Source organism: Phialemonium atrogriseum, assembly GCF_030411735.1.
Source record: "Phialemonium atrogriseum strain 8032-3 unplaced genomic scaffold QBC33scaffold_20, whole genome shotgun sequence".
Taxonomy (NCBI): Eukaryota; Fungi; Ascomycota; class Sordariomycetes; order Cephalothecales; family Cephalothecaceae; genus Phialemonium; species Phialemonium atrogriseum.
In genome coordinates, this window is record NW_026848157.1 from 528605 (window position 1) to 544108 (window position 15504).

The window sequence follows — 15504 nt, forward strand, 5'->3', positions numbered from 1 at the left end:
AATACATCGTGACCATTTTGTCCGAGATAAAATATAGACAGGAGCAAGCTTCCTCCGGGAAAGAAGGGCCAGAGTCGAGTAGGGTCCCATAGAGGGACAACCAAAAGCTGGGGGGAGAAAGAACGCTAGAACTAAACCCCCCCAGTTCCTAGCTCTCTTCGTCAAGCGCTTGGCACAAGCTGCTGATGTCCGTCTCCATCCTGTAAGCTTTCTGCACTTGTAAGCACTTGGCATAATCGGCTGGATGTGGGGGTTGTTCTGGGGGTGGAGCAGTTGCATACCCAGTACTGAGCAAGCCAATTGTAATTATCTGTAATCTGACGTGATACCCGGAAAAAGCCAAATCCATGCACAATGCATGCTGAGCCTAGAATTGCATACTGCATAGTTCATATCAAAGTCTGGACAAGTCTGCGGAGTTTTGAAGCAACTCCGACAGTTCCGGGAACACGGAGTCGCAGAGTGCCGGGCCGAGACCCCGGATCGACGGTAATCTAGCCTTAAGAAGGCAGGTAACTGCAGGCTTGGCATTCCATGGAAACTAGCTTACACTCTGATACGCCGCTGTAGTTGGAAAACAAAAGCTTACGCCAAGATAATTAAACCACAGCGGTCAGAATCTTCGTCCGCAGGATTCAACCCTCGTCTTGTCCGCAGGATTCAGGATTGAACCCCCGTCTGCAGGATAAGCCTGTATTCGTGGACTGGAGTCCAGTCCCCAACCATAGGAGAAGAGACTCCGGTAAATGTTGAGACTGTGTCCCACGCCCTCGGGGTTGAAGTCGGCAGCTAGGGATGCGTAGTGACAATAGACAGGCCTCGCGGTATGCGCAGCGCCGTTGACATGTGGTGCGCCCACAACTTCCCCGGAGCATCAGGGGTGGGGTTGTGATGTGGGCGAAACCGAACTCCTTGAAGTTCTAGTGTATTATTGACGAAGTTATTATAACAATCTGTTCTATGTGTCGACGTTCCCATTTCCCTTTTCGTTTCCCACTGAGGTGTCCATCTTTGTAATGCCAGCCCAAGGTGATTCTTTCTCGTCATCATGGACAATATTGAGCCCATTGCCGTTATTGGCATGGGATGTCGTCTCCCAGGGGGTGTCGGCAGTCCAGAAGATCTCTGGCATCTCTTGAGGGAAAGTCGGACAGGACTAACAGAGATTCCCCCGGATCGCTGGAATGCCAAATCCTTCTACCATCCCGGCCCAGAAGCCAGGGAAGCACTCAACACCAAGAAAGGCTACTTTCTCACGCAACATATCGCCGAGTTTGACGCTCGGTTCTTCGGCTTTTCCGCGGCGGAAGCCGAGCAGACGGATCCGCAACAACGAATTCTTTTGGAGACAACGTATGAGGCACTCGAGAATGCTGGTGTTCCATTGAGTGAGAGTCAAGAAACGGGCTTAGCTAGTCCTACCTAGCTAGTCCAACTTTGGAAGAATTACCTACCTTCTTGACGGAATGTGTAAACCACTGAGCAGTGACAAAGGCATCAACGCGATGACCTTGAGGTTGACTGGAAGTAGAGCCATTTCCTACGAGCTTCCTTTCCCTTCTTTTCTCAGTGCTTACATTACAACTCACAAGATTCTCGCTTGGGCGTTGATACCCCAGCACCACGGCGAGAAGATCAGCGAGTTAAGAGTTCCCTCCAATCCCACGGAAATAGCCCACTTGCGATTGACTTTTATCAGGAGTCTAGCACGAGGAGTTGGGGAGACGAAGGAGAGTAATAGAAGCACGAGCAGGGAATGTCATCTCGGTCGGACTCGAGCTCAAGGTAAGCACGAAGACATATAGGCATGAAATCCGACCTGAGGCGGGGTGGGATGGAGATGAAAATCACTGTGTGTTCCCCCGGTCCTAGTCTTGGAGTCAAGTCAGCTCACCATGGTGCGCAACTCTTAGCGAGTCCCTTTCGGCGAAATAGGGGCTCTTTTCCTCTCCTTGTAGGGCGAGTGGCCCGTGCCTGGCTGGGACCCTGCAATTTCATTGGGCATCAAGCTGCCTGCAACTGCGCCTCAACCAGGCCCCGCACTACCCATCTTATAAGCCTCAATTTCTTCCAACTTCAAACTACCATTAATCAGAGCTGAGCGAACGAAGGACAGAGCCTAGGTCCTCCAACTTTCAAAATACCTGTTGCACACAAGCATGGGGCTCTGTAACAAATGTAAGAATGTCGGCGTCTACGAGGCCTTGACCAGATGGAAAGACGAAACCCCCGAGGAGCCACCCGTCCGCGAGGTCGGCAGCTGGCATGGCCGTCTCCAAGACATCCATGATTCTTCAGACAGCTGCAGTCTCTGCGCTCTGGTCATCAAAGGCTGGCGTCAGCACCGCACTCAGATTGTCCAGTCAGCGCTGGTGTCGGGCGACCTCCCCAGCCCGCCTGAGGACCTCTACGAGGACATCCTAGCTATTACCGCCTACCAGGGTGGCCTGATAAAGGCAAGGCTCCGACGCAGCGAAACTAACTATGATGGCTATCACAAGATGCAATTCTTCCTTGAGTTCGGCTGTCAGGTAGAGACACGTGCTTCTTGGGACGCCTATGAGGAAGTGATCGCTCTGTTCAGAATCACCTGCGATGATGGTTTGCAACGCTGGCCGCTGTGTCTCGATAAAACGACATGTGCTGATACAGTACACAGGTTCCACGTCTGCCGTGCCGTTATATCGATTTGTTGACCCGGATCCCCTTTCGGCTCAGGGCGTTGAAATCTCGCGGACTTGGCTTGGCAACTGTGACAGCAACCACAAGTCGTGCATCACACCGGCCGCCCAGCTGCCGACCCGCTACTTGGACACCTCTGAGGATGTTTCCCCCGACAAGATCAGACTTCAGGAGTTAAAGGATTCCCCAAACCCTGGCGACAACCGCTACATCGCTTTGAGCCACTGTTGGGGCAAGGGCCGCAATCTGTGTACAACGCATTCGACGTTGCAGAGCCACAAGAATGGGATCGAGATATCCATCCTTCCACAGACATTTAGAGACGCCGTCGCCGTTGTCCGAAAGTTGGGCATCCGATACCTCTGGATCGACTCCCTCTGTGTAATCCAGGACGACCTGCGCGACTGGCAGGTAGAATCGGCAAACATGGCCGCGATATACCGCGACTCCTACCTTGTCCTCGGCGCTGCTCGTGGGGAATCAGACGCCCAAGGGTTTCTCGGATCACGGCGCCAGCCAGACACGGCGACTCTCGCCTCACCGGACGCAGTAGGAAGCCTGGTCCTTCAGCTCCAGCCACCGGAGGCAATCCGCTGGACCAACGCCGACGTCGACCCGACCTTCCACGAGCCTCTCGGGAAGCGCGCCTGGTGCCTGCAGGAGAGGTACCTGCCCCGTCGGATGCTCCTGTATGGGACGCAGCAGATGTTCTGGGACTGCAATGAGGTGAGTGCGAGCGAGGACGGCGACTCGATGCGGCGCGACGGGGATCGTCTGTTGAGGATCTGCGCGACGGCAAACATTCCTGTTTCGGTTCTTGCCAGGACTTGCAGGGACCAGACCGATTGCAAGAAGGATGTCAATCATGTAGACTGGTACAGAATGGTCGAAAACTATATGAGCCGGGACATCACCAAAACCTCGGATCGCCTGCCGGCCCTGGCTGGTTTGGCCAAGGCCACAGCCGAGGCTTCGAAAGACGAGTACCTAGCAGGTCTGTGGAAGAGCGCCCTGATCGAAGGCCTGACCTGGTGTGGCAGCCAGGGCGCTGAGACGCTCTCCCATCCGGAAGAGTACATTGCGCCGTCATGGTCATGGGCCTCCGTGGTTGGCTCTCTTCGATTCCCCATCTACACCTGGTGGCAAGACCGGGCGAGCTGGAGACGCATGTCGGATTTCGAACCCCTGGCGACGTATGTTAGTCACACGTTCGAGCTCCAAGACCTTGATCCACACGGGCGCCTCAAGGGGGGGAGCTTGCGACTCAGTGCAGCTCCATTCCCCATCGCATCCATTGAGCCCCGTCAAGATGATCCCCCGGAGATCTTCATATACTTTGGACAAGAACCGGGTCGGTCTCCATTCGCGGACAAAAATATCGGGCTGGTGCTGAAAACTCCACACGAAACGACCGAGATTTGGGTGGAGGGTGGGTTCGATAAACCACGTACCAAACAGCAGAAGTCTGGGTGGACGATGGGTTGGATGGATCGTTGGAAAACGGGTCGGAGTCAACTCTTCGTGATCTTCTTGACTCGGTTGCCCTTCATCCTGGAGAACGGTTTCATAGAGCATAGGTTCGGTCTCATTGTCGAGAAGGTGGGCGAGGACGAGAGATACCAGAGGGTCGGCTTCGTTGACGGATGTCTCCTTCGGAAGGTCTATTCCAAAGAGCGGAGGCAGGCGATGAAATTGGCGCTCGACGGCCGGGCAGACAAATTCGGAATAGCGGGCTTTCGGCGGCCGTTACAAGATGGCGACATGCACGAGGTGGATCGTCTAAATATTCTGGCGTACGACCCGTTGGCGCTCGAGAGTGAGTCCGAGATGAGAGAGATCGTCTTGGTGTAAGACAGGCTGGTTTTGTGCCGTTCTTAGAGAAGGGACACGATGACGGATGGAGAGTTTGACCTGTTGGTATTGCAGGCAAATCGGAGACTTGGGATACAAAGTGGTGAGACAATAAGCAGTCTTCAAGAATGGATTTAAGAGTCTTCCGTCCTCGGATGCAGTGGTAAGAGTTAACGTCACCTAAGTAGTAAAGACATCGAGTATATACCATTTGCTGGGGGTTGAAAAAAACAAGAAAAAATTGGAGAGAAAATAAGAAAAGTGCGGGGAATGAGGGGGAAAGGGGGGAAGGAAATACATAAAAAAGATACTGGCATTGTTGCCAGTGTATCGCAGGGAATTGAGCCCTACGTGGGGGTCGAACCCACAACCTTGAGATTAAGAGTCTCACGCTCTACCGATTGAGCTAGCAAGGCATTGGATTATGTTTGAACTGCGTTGCAATTTGGAGTTAAAGACTACAGCCTGGAAAGACCCCATTTGCAGGTGGGGCGGCTTGAAAACTTCAACCCTAACCATGACTTTAGTCTAGGTTCCCCTCGCGGCATTTCCATCCACGCTAAAGGCGAAGTCCCCACGCGAGCTCCCACCCATGCGCTCTCAGCAAATCCTAATCCCAGTGCCGTCTCGCAACTCAGTCTCGACTCTTGGCAGGGGAGGAGGCAGCGCGTGGAACGTTCATGTGCACGAGTGGGTTTCGACTTGGCCCGATGCATCCTGCAAGTCCGCTACGGCAGGCGCTTTATAGTTGTGTTTGAGACTCTCTTAAGCTTCCCTTGCTCTCAGCATTGTTGGGCCTTGCCATTTCGGCAGCTGCATAATGCACGCACACCGTTGTATCTCGCCTAATACTCGGTTGGCTCACATTTGTTCACGAAACGAACTAGTAACCAAAGTTGCAGGCCTCTGCGGACCGTGCCGAAGATTGATTGATGGGCGGGCTAGTGGCTGGTCCCGCCCATGCAGTCCTCACTCGGTCGCAAAGCACTCTCTGAGGAGATGGCGGTAACTTCGTAAAAGACTAGCTCGTCTAGGGTTGGAGTCTTGACTAAAAAGTGGGCGGATTAGGGTCATGATCTTCTTTCCAACCTTGGTCATTGGCTAGCCCGGGATAGCATGGGATGGCCCTGTCCAACTGGCATTATCTGGATGACATCGCTTGGCATCGCTTGGGGAGGTGCATGGGTACATACATATTTCGTCGAAATATCAACCCTTCACCGACTATCTCTTCCAGTCCACCATCTTCGCTTCCATCATCTCCTCACAAGAAACCCATTCGTTTCGTCTACCAAGTAATTTTTCCTTAAAATATCGCCAAACCCTGACTGAAATGCCCGAGGAGAAACCCGCCGAGCAAGCCGCGATACGCGAGCGCCCAACCCCGCTCTCGCCCGGCGCAGACCCCGCTCAGGCAGGAGCTGCTGGTGCGCCACCGGCAGGCTCGGAGCCGACCTCTGTTGGGATTCTTCCGGCCGGCCACTGGACACGGGCTGCACAGGTATGTAATGAGAGGAGAGCAGTTCTTAATTGGCACGGTAGCAATCCCATCATGGCATGCGGATGGGCAATTAAACAACAACCTTGCATCTAGGACGATCGCGCCGACAATGACGACGATGCTGAGTCGGCTCTCGGAAGCGACATCGCGTCCGCGACTACATCCATCGCCTCCACCATTCTTCAATATAGGAAAATCCATGGTCGAACGTATCACAGCGAGATAGGGAATGCTCAGTACTGGTAAGATCTCAATCCCGAGTCAAGTCGTCCGGCCCTCAACGGTCCTCGACTGATAATACTGGCTAATCAATGGTGGCTTGGCTCGAAAAGGGCATCCAACGACGAACCACAGAATGAATCAATGGATATCAAGTAAGCTAGCTACTGACTGTCTTGGGCTACCTTGAGATTGGATTGAAGCTGACATGGACACCAGCCACCACGCCCTCACTCTCGCCTGCGGGGGTAAACTGTTCCTGGCACCTCTCGATAAAGATAAAATCAAGGTACGGCACTCATCCCAATCCACCGAGCTGGTCTTCTTGCGACTGACGTCTGACCTAGAAAGCAATCGATATTGGGACTGGAACCGGTATGATATTTACGACAAGAATAGAGATGTACCCCTTTCGATACAACGAACTAACCAAGGCCTATGTAATCAATCAGGTATTTGGGCCATGTATGTCGTACATACATTCAATCGAAGATGCCCTAGAGATGCCCTAGCTTACCTGTATCCAGTGATTTTGCCGATGCGTTTCCCGGCGCGGAGGTCATCGGAACGGACATCTCACCCATCCAACCGACCTGGGTCCCACCAAACCTGAGTTTGTACGTCAGTAATAGCAAAGATAAACGGACAGATAATTAGCTTCTTCCCGCATCTATTCCACGAGCGTTAAAGAAGAGGAGGGAGGGAAAAACAGAGAGAAACAACGAGAAGGCAGGACTAACCAATCATCCCCATTTAGTGAAATCGAAGACTGTACTCACGACTGGACCTTCCCCCCTGATTCGGTTGATTACATCCACATGCGGTGGCTGGTGGGCAGCATCCCCGATTGGCCAGCCCTCTTGGCTCAAGCCTTCAAGTGCTGCCGACCTGGAGGGTGGGTGGAAAGCTTCGAGACCTCGTCGCTGATAGAAAGCGACAACGGAACAGTCACTGAGGCCTCGGCCATGGGGCAGTGGGGCAAGTTCTACATCGAGGGTGGGAAGAAGCTTGGGAACACATTTACCGTTGTTGAGGACGGCACACAGAGGAAGGCCATGGAGGAGGCGGGATTTGTCGATATCGAAGAGTTCAACTTCAAGGTAAGCAAACAAGCACGCCCGGAGCAGGTGAACAAGAAGCTAACAATTGTTCTATCAACTAGACTCCGCTCGGCGGCTGGCCTAGAGATCCGCATATGAAGGAGCTAGGCCAATACGGCAAGCTTGTTCTCGAGTCAGACATCGAGGGCTATGTGTTATTCATGGCCAATACGCTGGGCTGGACGAGAACGGAAATTCAGGTCTACATTGCGCACCTCCGGCGTGAGATACGGTCAGGGAAGTACCAGCCATACTACCGGCAGAAGGTTGTCTGGGGTCGAAAACCAGCCTGAAATCACGTTTGTGGGTAGTTTCAGACAGCAAGACCTTAGTCAATTTCTCCTTGTCGGTTGCTAATCCTTTTCTGACCCCCTTTCCCGTGATGACCTTGGCGCCTTGGCAGTGTCTTGACACGCCATATCGAACTACAGATGAGTGGTGACACAACCACCGACTGCAATGTCAGAGACCTCATAGCGGCCAGCAAGCAGGCTCCAGAAGAGATTCCCAGTGCAGACTCGTCTGCATCCATCAATGTATGTCTTCACATCTGCAAGCATGCCATCGTCATGAGAAACCTTTTTGACCAACGCTGCTTCAGCCAAGTCAAAATCCCGAACTGCCTTCTCTGTCATTTCAATAACCTGTGAGACCACCAGGTTCATGTTCCCCTGCTTGAAGTATAGCAATGGGACTAGACTGTCAATAGCCTGTTGCGCCTGGATAGGAGTCAGTGTCCATTCTCTTTGCATGCCAGCGAACAGAGGAAATACTCACCACCTCCTTTTTGAGAGACAGGAGATCGTTGTGACTGTGATGAAGTGTCAGCTTTATCCATTATCTGCCATAATCATCTCACTTACGTCCACACAATGAAGTTGGTTTTATCCCAGATGGTGCGCATGTCTGGGTCTGTTAGGACATCGACCGGCAACTGGATATCGTACGCATATCTATTTTTTTTGGTCAGCAATTACTACGGTATGTTGTCAAATATCAAATGAAACTTACTCGATGAAGAACAAGACAATGTTGACCGCGCTCGTCTTCAGTCGATTGTCCATGTACGCCTCCACCGTCGGCAGCTCGGGGCTGAGGCGGAAGATCTGCTCCACTTCGCTGCCCTTTACAAAGGCCTCGAGCTCGCGGAAGAGTATCTTTCTATGGTCTTTGCGCCCTTGCATTAGTATGGCATCCATCGGGGGGGAGTCAATATTAGCTCTTACCGAGGTCATAGGCTTCACAGGCTGCATCACCAATGGCCTTGAAAGAGGCGACGATCTTGGTCAATGGGCTTGGAACCTCCTCCGTGCTGTTTGAGAGTTTGAGGCAATGTTTCACGTAAGCGATGGTGGTCTCTCGGAAGGTCTGCGCGGCTTCGAAATTTTCGGCGAGAGGTCCGACCTCAGCATCGGTTTCTACACATGTGTTATGGCCAATCAGGATGATTCCGGACGGATTGGAGGCGGCGGAACTTACCATCATCCCAGATGAAAAGCTGTTGGACATGTGAGTAAGACGGAACAGAAGAGTGGATGAGGAAATACATACCCAAAGGGCCAAGCACGAGAGGATATCTGCGCGCTCCAATCTGGCAAACGGCCACCAAGATGCAGTGAACAATCCAGCGTCAATCCCCTCGAGGATTTTTCGGTCCCGTGGGCAGTCCGTCATGCTGTTCTCCACTCAGTTCCTTGCTAACAATCACGAGTGCCTTGATCATGGTTACATACCTGTCAATTCTGGAAGGAACGAGTGCTCTCATCTCTTCAAGGCTGGGGCTAATATCCAGTGGCCAGTGCTTGAACACCGACGAAAGGTCGGGGATCTCAAGGCACTGGCCCTTGAGTTTGACCAGTAAATCTTGTCGAGTGGCCGAGAGAGGCATTGCGGTAGCCAAGTATCAATTGGCAATTTGGTGGTGGCCAGGAAGAGGGAGAAGATGAGGAGGAAGAAGAAGAAGACGAGGAAGAGGAAGAGCAGAGAAGGCTATATATAATTATAGGCCAGGTCAGTTCTTTGTCGTCGGCTTTGTTGACGGATCCGTCGAAGCCTTGGGGCAAAGCCGGTATTAGTTAGTGATCGGATGATTATCAGTGATTGGATGATAGCCAGTGATTAGATGACAGTCAGTGATGGATGATAGTCAGTGTGGCCGAAAGCAGAGAAGGGGGAGGCAGGTGGTAAGGACAAGGGTGGTCACCTGAGGAGTCACGCGGCAGACAAGTGGAGCTACCTATCGAAGCATGTACCTAGAAGATGCTGCAAAAGGGTGGCATTATGGGAGAAAAGCGTGTGTTCTGTAGACTGGGGAGGACGCATTTCACTCAATAGAGTTGCTGCCTTCCCAAAACAAATTCCCCCAGACTGCTACTGCCCTTTTCATCGCTGGAATCGGCCAATCGTATGTTATGGTCGTGACTGGTTATATGGAAGGACTGTACCATAAACGCTTCTAAGGGACAAATAGGGTGGATTCATGAAGGGTAGCTCTTGAGGGCGGCATTTTAAGAGGATAGGAAGCCTATTTATGGCTAGGTGCAATTCAAGTTTCCCCTTCCCCTTTTCCACATATGCGCGTTGTCAGTGTTTCCATGCACTCCCTCCCATTGGACACAATGACTCATCTAGCCAAGTAAAGTTTACTTTCCATGTGTCCTATGAGAGCTATTTGCAAATGTGGCGGGTTTCCAAGTCGTATATTTCTTCACATGTTCAACAACTGGATGGAGTCGATGTCGTATCAGCTGGTCCAGGTGCCTGCAGATGCTAGTCCTGCATCATGGAGCAACATGTGGAAAGCGAGGTAGCAGACACTACGGCGTGTTGTTGGACTCTACCCTGTTTCGGTATCTTATATGGGGTGGTCCGCGGAATTACAGTCAACCTTCTTCCGCCACATTAGACCATGATTTCACTGGAGTTTGATGACCAAAGATGCATCCCCTCCCGATTGTCCATCCAATAAGCGCACGGCTGTCGAATGTTTTCAAACCTTCCTTACCTATCCACTTGACAACATTAACTTAGAGGCACACTAGGTTTTCAACAAATATTGGAAACCCCTCAGGCCGCCACATCAGGACCATCGTAATGAGAACCCTACATACTCCAGAGTAGCGCCTTGGATCAAGTTTTTCCAGCTTCCTTAGCCATCAGTCACGAAAATCCAACCCCATCATGGCGACGACCCCGCGAGCCAAAGCACCTACAAAAACGAGGCTTGCTAATAGATCTGTGCCCGGTTGAGATCCTAATTATGACTGGCGAGCATCTACCGCCAAGCTCATACTCAAAGCCGTTTCCTACTTTCAGCAGCAACTCGACGCCTAATACTGAATCTGCAAATCCAACGATACCCTAGAAGTTCGCTCACGACTACGATTTCAAGATCATCGTCAATGAACTATATCTGACTACCTTTCATCGTGCCACTTCTGTTTCACTGACTACATAATTTCTGTCCAGGGAATCGAAGGAACTGAAGACTGGAAGATAGACCTCACTACCTACTACCGGCTTAGTAGCTGCTCAACCCCTTTCGACCCTGCATGGAAGTGTCTGAGCGACAACGAGTTCCTGCCCCTAAAGACAGCAACCAGCCCGTCCCAAGTACCCGCAATTGGTTGACAGACCTTTGAGATGGTAATGGGCGCTGTGTTCTTCATGGAGTCGGCCGGATTGAATTGTTTCCTCAAAACGGCCCTCGGGAACAGAAAATGCATGCGGAGATCAGGAACTGTGCCTATCAACAGCACGACGTGGGGGGAACATTTCCCTTTTTGGGTTTTTGCGCCGCGCCGAGGCGAATCCCTGCTTCCGCACCTTGCCCGTTGAGCACCGGAGCGGCCGATCTCTCAGGCACGGGCCTTTTACCTTTCGGGCCGTCATTGAGCACGCAATTTGGGTGGCGCCATATAAACTTGATTCTCGAGCAAAATACCACCCTACCCCCTCAGACAAACAAACTCTTGTTATTCATTCCTCCTCGATGCCCCCAAAAAAAATCCGTCCCGGAGCGTCATCGAAAGAATGTCCAACGATCGTACGGCGGGGCCTCCAGGCTACGAAGAGGATGGCAAGGCGTATGGAGACGTCGACGGCCCACCTTCCGAAGCACGCGGCCATGAGGGGCTCGGCCATCCCATCCAGTCAGACCTCCTCAACCGTGCGCTTTCCGCTCGTCAGGTCCAGATGATCGCCATAGGCGGCACGATTGGCACCGGTCTCTTCCTGGGCACGGGCCGGTCTCTGGCTACCGGGGGGCCGGCATCCATCTTGATCGCGTACATCATTGTTGGAGCCATCGTGTTTGTCACCATGTTGAGCCTCGGGGAGATGGCGGCGTTTATTCCCGTCGCTGGTAGCTTTTGCACCTTTGCTGGGTGGGTTTGACTATGCCTCGAGAGATCCTTCATAACCCCCTTGTTGACTCTTTCCTCGGAACAGGCGCTTTGTCGACGATGCTTTTGGTTTCGCCCTGACCTGGAACTATTGGTTCAATGATGCCGTCTCCACCGCCGCAGACTTGGTTGCTCTGCAGTTGATCTTGCAGTACTGGACAGATAACTTCCCAGGGTGGGCGCTCAGCTTGATTTTCTGGGTGGTTCTGATTGGCATCAACATCATTACTGTCAGAGCGTACGGCGAAGTAAGAGACAATCCATGTTCCTGCATCGCTGTTGATGTTGTTGTATTAATATGCTCATCTTCATCTTCAAAGGTCGAGTACTGGCTCAGCCTGCTTAAAGTCATCACAATCATTGTAAGTCTGAGATTCAGGTTCAATCCTGATATGCTATTCTCCTCTGCTCACATGCATCAAATCAGGTCTTCATCATCATGGGAATAGCAGTCAACTGCGGTGGGAATATCGACCACCATTATATAGGAGGCGAGAACTGGCGACTCCCGGGTGCTCCATTTGTTGATGGCATCGGTGGCTTTGCATCTGTCTTTGTAACTGCATCGTTTGCCTGTAAGTCCCGTGCAACATGTGCATCCCGACATCAGTAATTAGGTGTGTGGTCATTGACGGTAATTACCCAGACGGCGGCACGGAATCCATTGCAATTACGGCTGGAGAGACGAAGAATCCGGCCAAGAATATCCCCCGAGTCGTCAAGAATGTCTTTTGGCGAATACTCTTATTCTAGTAAGTTCCCTCTCCTCAACGGCCGTTAATTAAGGAATTAATGTGCTACCTGCTGACCATCCATTCCACTGATCAGCGTTATTTCGATCATCATCATCGGTCTCAACGTCCCCTACAACTACCCAAACCTCGATGCCAAGGAGACCCGAACCTCCCCTTTCACCATTGTTTTCCAGATGACCGGTGCCCACGCTGCAGGGAGTGTGATCAATGCGGTAATTTTGACAAGCGTCTTGTCCGCCGGCAACCATGCCCTGTTTGCTGGGACGAGATTGCTCTACACACTCGGCGTCGAAGGACACGCTCCTTCATTCTTCAGCAAGTTGAACCGGAATCAGGTACCCTGGGTGGCCGTCCTCTTTACTGGTTTCGTCAGCGGTCTTTGCTTCGGGGCAAGCTTCATCGGAGCGGGTCAGTTATGGACCTGGCTGCAAAAGTGAGTCATTAACTCTGCGAATCCTCCCCCAACTCCTCAGGCTGTATCCTGATTAACCCATCCGCAGCATCGTCGGCGTGTCCAACCAACTAAGCTGGATCGCCATCGGCATCACCTCTCTCCGCTTCCGCGCTGCCCTCGAACTTCAGGGCAAGACGCACCTGCTCCCCTTCCGCAACTGGACGTACCCCGTTGGCCCGTACCTCTGCGTCATTCTTAACTGCGTTCTTGTGCTCATCCAGGGCTGGAGCTGTTTCAGTCCCACCTTTGACGGTGTCAGCTTCGTGAGCTTCTACATCGAACTGCCGGTCATGTTGGTTATGTACTTGGGCTGGAAGCTAGTCAAGAAGACTAAAATCGTCGGCTTGGCTGAAATGGATCTGGATACCGATACATATGTTGTGGGTCAGGAGAAGGATGAAGAGAAAGGCTGGAAGAGAAAGGCGAAGGATGCGTTGGTCTGGGTATTTTAACATATATGTGGGAGTTGATTTGAGCCTGTCTGGCCAGCTGTAGATAGTCCAGTTTCAGACAGTACCCAGTACCGATACCCAATGCAGCCCAATCAAGCAAATATATGAAGGATAGTTCAGTGTGGAGTGATCGGGTAGATAGATACATGGTGCCCCACGGTCTTAAACATCGAGTGTTGACTTATACGGGCTGACCTCGTACGTTGTCGTAACCACAATTCCATCCGGATGCCCACTCTGGCCGCTTGCCGTGCTCCCGGCTCGAATATTGTTCTGGAGCCCACCGCCATACTCTGAAGACTTGACTATGTGCTCCTCGCTCGAGTTGCCGTCCAGGTCCGCCTCGTGCCTTTGTTCCGAAGACAAGTTTTGCCTGGTGCTCTTTCGCCCAATGGTGACCAAGGGATGCGAGTACTGGTCCGTATTGCCGCTGATTTTATTGTTGTTGCTGTTGCTGTTGTTTCCCTTGCTCGAGTTGAGCCACCGTGAGGTCGAGAAAAGGGGTTTGATGCTGGCGGCGTTGACTGCAAAAATACCGACAAACTGCAATGTGGAAACGAATTAGTGTTGCGTAACATATTTTGCAACGGCCGAAGCAGAGAAAGGTGCGAGAAGGGGGCGAGGGAGGAGGACGGAATGGGAATATCGGTTGTGCTCAAAAGGGGGGCGCGAGAATGAACGATGGCGGAGATTACAGGGGTGTAATTACTTACCGTTTCTCGAATGGCCCAAATGGTGCTGGTATTGATGCCGTTGATATCTTTGAGCGACAGGACACAGCGCAGGAGGGTCGCAATCATGATGAAGACGCCCGACCAGAGTAGCACGCCAATGATCAACTTCCGTTTTATGCTGAGCTGGACCTTCCACAGCAGCGGCAGTGGGATGCAGACGATGACAAAGTCGGTGCTAGGCAGTCGGTTAATAAAAGCACCGCCAACGGAGACAAGATGATGGAGTGGATGGCAATGTCGTTTACTTACGACAGGTTCAGTACGACGAGGGTGAGGTAGTTCGCTACATCAAGCGTGCAGTGGTCTCGGTTGAGTCAGTATGACCGAGGGACACGGGACGGGAACTCTTGCCCGAAGATGCAACTCATGCAACTCACCACCGGGATATGGCACGACTTGCCACTTCTTTTGGATTGGTGTACAGTGGCCCCAAATGACAGCGATGACGCCAATGTAGGCAAGCACACATGCCAGTCCCGTCCATTTGACCACCTTCTGTTGCTTGAGGCCGAGACTAGATGGCTTGTCAGAAACCTCAATTAAACCAAGACTTGATTCTTTCTTGACGAAGAGCGAGTTGGGCGTACGTGATGCGGTTGTAGAAGCAGAGCATGCACCCCTTGAGGCACCAGATCAGTGTAACGTAGAAGTTCCAGCCTGCCAGCAAACATTTCGACCCGAACTCGAGCTTGGCAATCTCCGCCTCGGTTAGGGTGACACCGACGTCGTCTGTTACGCCGATATTGGTCCCGTTTTGACCTGCTGAGAAGTGAGCATCAGGAGTTCTTGATTACACAGGAGCTTAGAGAGGCCCAAAGCCGTACCAATAAGCTCCAACATGGTTAATTCCACCTACAAGTATTGATGCGTCGTTAGCGGCAACCAAACGGGCCTGGTCAAAAAGTTATCATGGGAGGAGAGGTCAATAACCTACGGTCCAGAATACAAGACACAGGAGAGCAAAGTAATCGTCTCCTTGCCAGCCCCTGAAGCCCACCACTTTCCACCGAGCAAAACACCGGAGGAACAAGATAAACACGCCGATGCCGTATTCGGCCCAGGCTTCCTTCTGGAAAGGCGTTGCGGGCATTTGTTCGAGAGCTTCTCGTAATAATACAACAGCAAGAGGCCACTTCAGCAATCGCTTTGTTGAAGAGAATCACCACAGACAAGAAAAAAATCGAAGACGTGTTTTTGGAATCTGGCTCATGGTTGTATCTATTCAGACTGAACTGATCGACATCTAGTCTCAATTTTCTGCCCCTGCAGCATCATCTTATATGTAAACCTGTCAAACCGTCCGGCCCAACGGATGCGCGTAAAATTATATCATCGTGTTCTGGAAGTCCCCGT

The 15504-nt window shown here is 51.9% G+C and overlaps 5 protein-coding genes and 1 non-coding gene across 6 annotated transcripts; 3 read left to right on the top strand and 3 right to left on the bottom strand.

Annotated features, from left to right (window-relative positions):
* The first annotated feature begins 2092 nt into the window (after positions 1-2092).
* QBC33DRAFT_176305 (heterokaryon incompatibility protein-domain-containing protein) lies at positions 2093-4775 on the top strand. Its single transcript, XM_060422399.1, has 2 exons — positions 2093-2601; positions 2660-4775. Exons 1-2 carry the CDS (start codon positions 2160-2162, stop codon positions 4531-4533), a joined length of 2316 nt encoding a protein of 771 aa, XP_060281531.1. The 5' UTR covers positions 2093-2159; the 3' UTR covers positions 4534-4775.
* Positions 4776-4876: 101 nt separating this feature from the next.
* Positions 4877-4949, bottom strand: QBC33DRAFT_t55. The gene has a single exon. It is a non-coding gene; the product is annotated as a tRNA-Lys (tRNA).
* An 822-nt stretch (positions 4950-5771) lies between these two features.
* Positions 5772-8045, top strand: QBC33DRAFT_545130 (S-adenosyl-L-methionine-dependent methyltransferase). Its single transcript, XM_060428536.1, has 10 exons — positions 5772-6034; positions 6128-6276; positions 6367-6408; positions 6473-6542; positions 6601-6628; positions 6706-6718; positions 6781-6870; positions 7011-7353; positions 7416-7889; positions 7955-8045. Exons 1-9 carry the CDS (start codon positions 5867-5869, stop codon positions 7644-7646), a joined length of 1134 nt encoding a protein of 377 aa, XP_060281532.1. The 5' UTR covers positions 5772-5866; the 3' UTR covers positions 7647-7889; positions 7955-8045.
* Positions 7745-9413, bottom strand: QBC33DRAFT_176339 (Presilphiperfolan-8-beta-ol synthase). Its single transcript, XM_060422400.1, has 6 exons — positions 9087-9413; positions 8580-9028; positions 8365-8521; positions 8217-8306; positions 8131-8164; positions 7745-8072 (listed from the first exon to the last, which is right to left on the bottom strand). The coding sequence occupies exons 1-6, from the start codon at positions 9239-9241 to the stop codon at positions 7779-7781; spliced, it is 1179 nt and encodes a 392-aa protein (XP_060281533.1). The 5' UTR covers positions 9242-9413; the 3' UTR covers positions 7745-7778.
* A 1879-nt stretch (positions 9414-11292) lies between these two features.
* QBC33DRAFT_545136 (putative amino-acid permease PB1C11.02) lies at positions 11293-13526 on the top strand. The gene is made up of 7 exons (XM_060428537.1): positions 11293-11738; positions 11803-12004; positions 12077-12118; positions 12184-12331; positions 12403-12508; positions 12585-12944; positions 13012-13526. The coding sequence occupies exons 1-7, from the start codon at positions 11386-11388 to the stop codon at positions 13415-13417; spliced, it is 1617 nt and encodes a 538-aa protein (XP_060281534.1). The 5' UTR covers positions 11293-11385; the 3' UTR covers positions 13418-13526.
* Positions 13527-13588: 62 nt separating this feature from the next.
* QBC33DRAFT_593528 (uncharacterized protein) lies at positions 13589-15295 on the bottom strand (the record flags this gene model as incomplete). Its single annotated transcript, XM_060431736.1, has 7 exons — positions 15086-15295; positions 14976-15003; positions 14739-14913; positions 14529-14665; positions 14401-14434; positions 14131-14326; positions 13589-13960 (listed from the first exon to the last, which is right to left on the bottom strand). Coding segments are annotated over exons 1-7 (1098 nt in total), but the record flags the coding sequence as incomplete, so codon positions are not given.
* Positions 15296-15504: the final 209 nt, after the last annotated feature.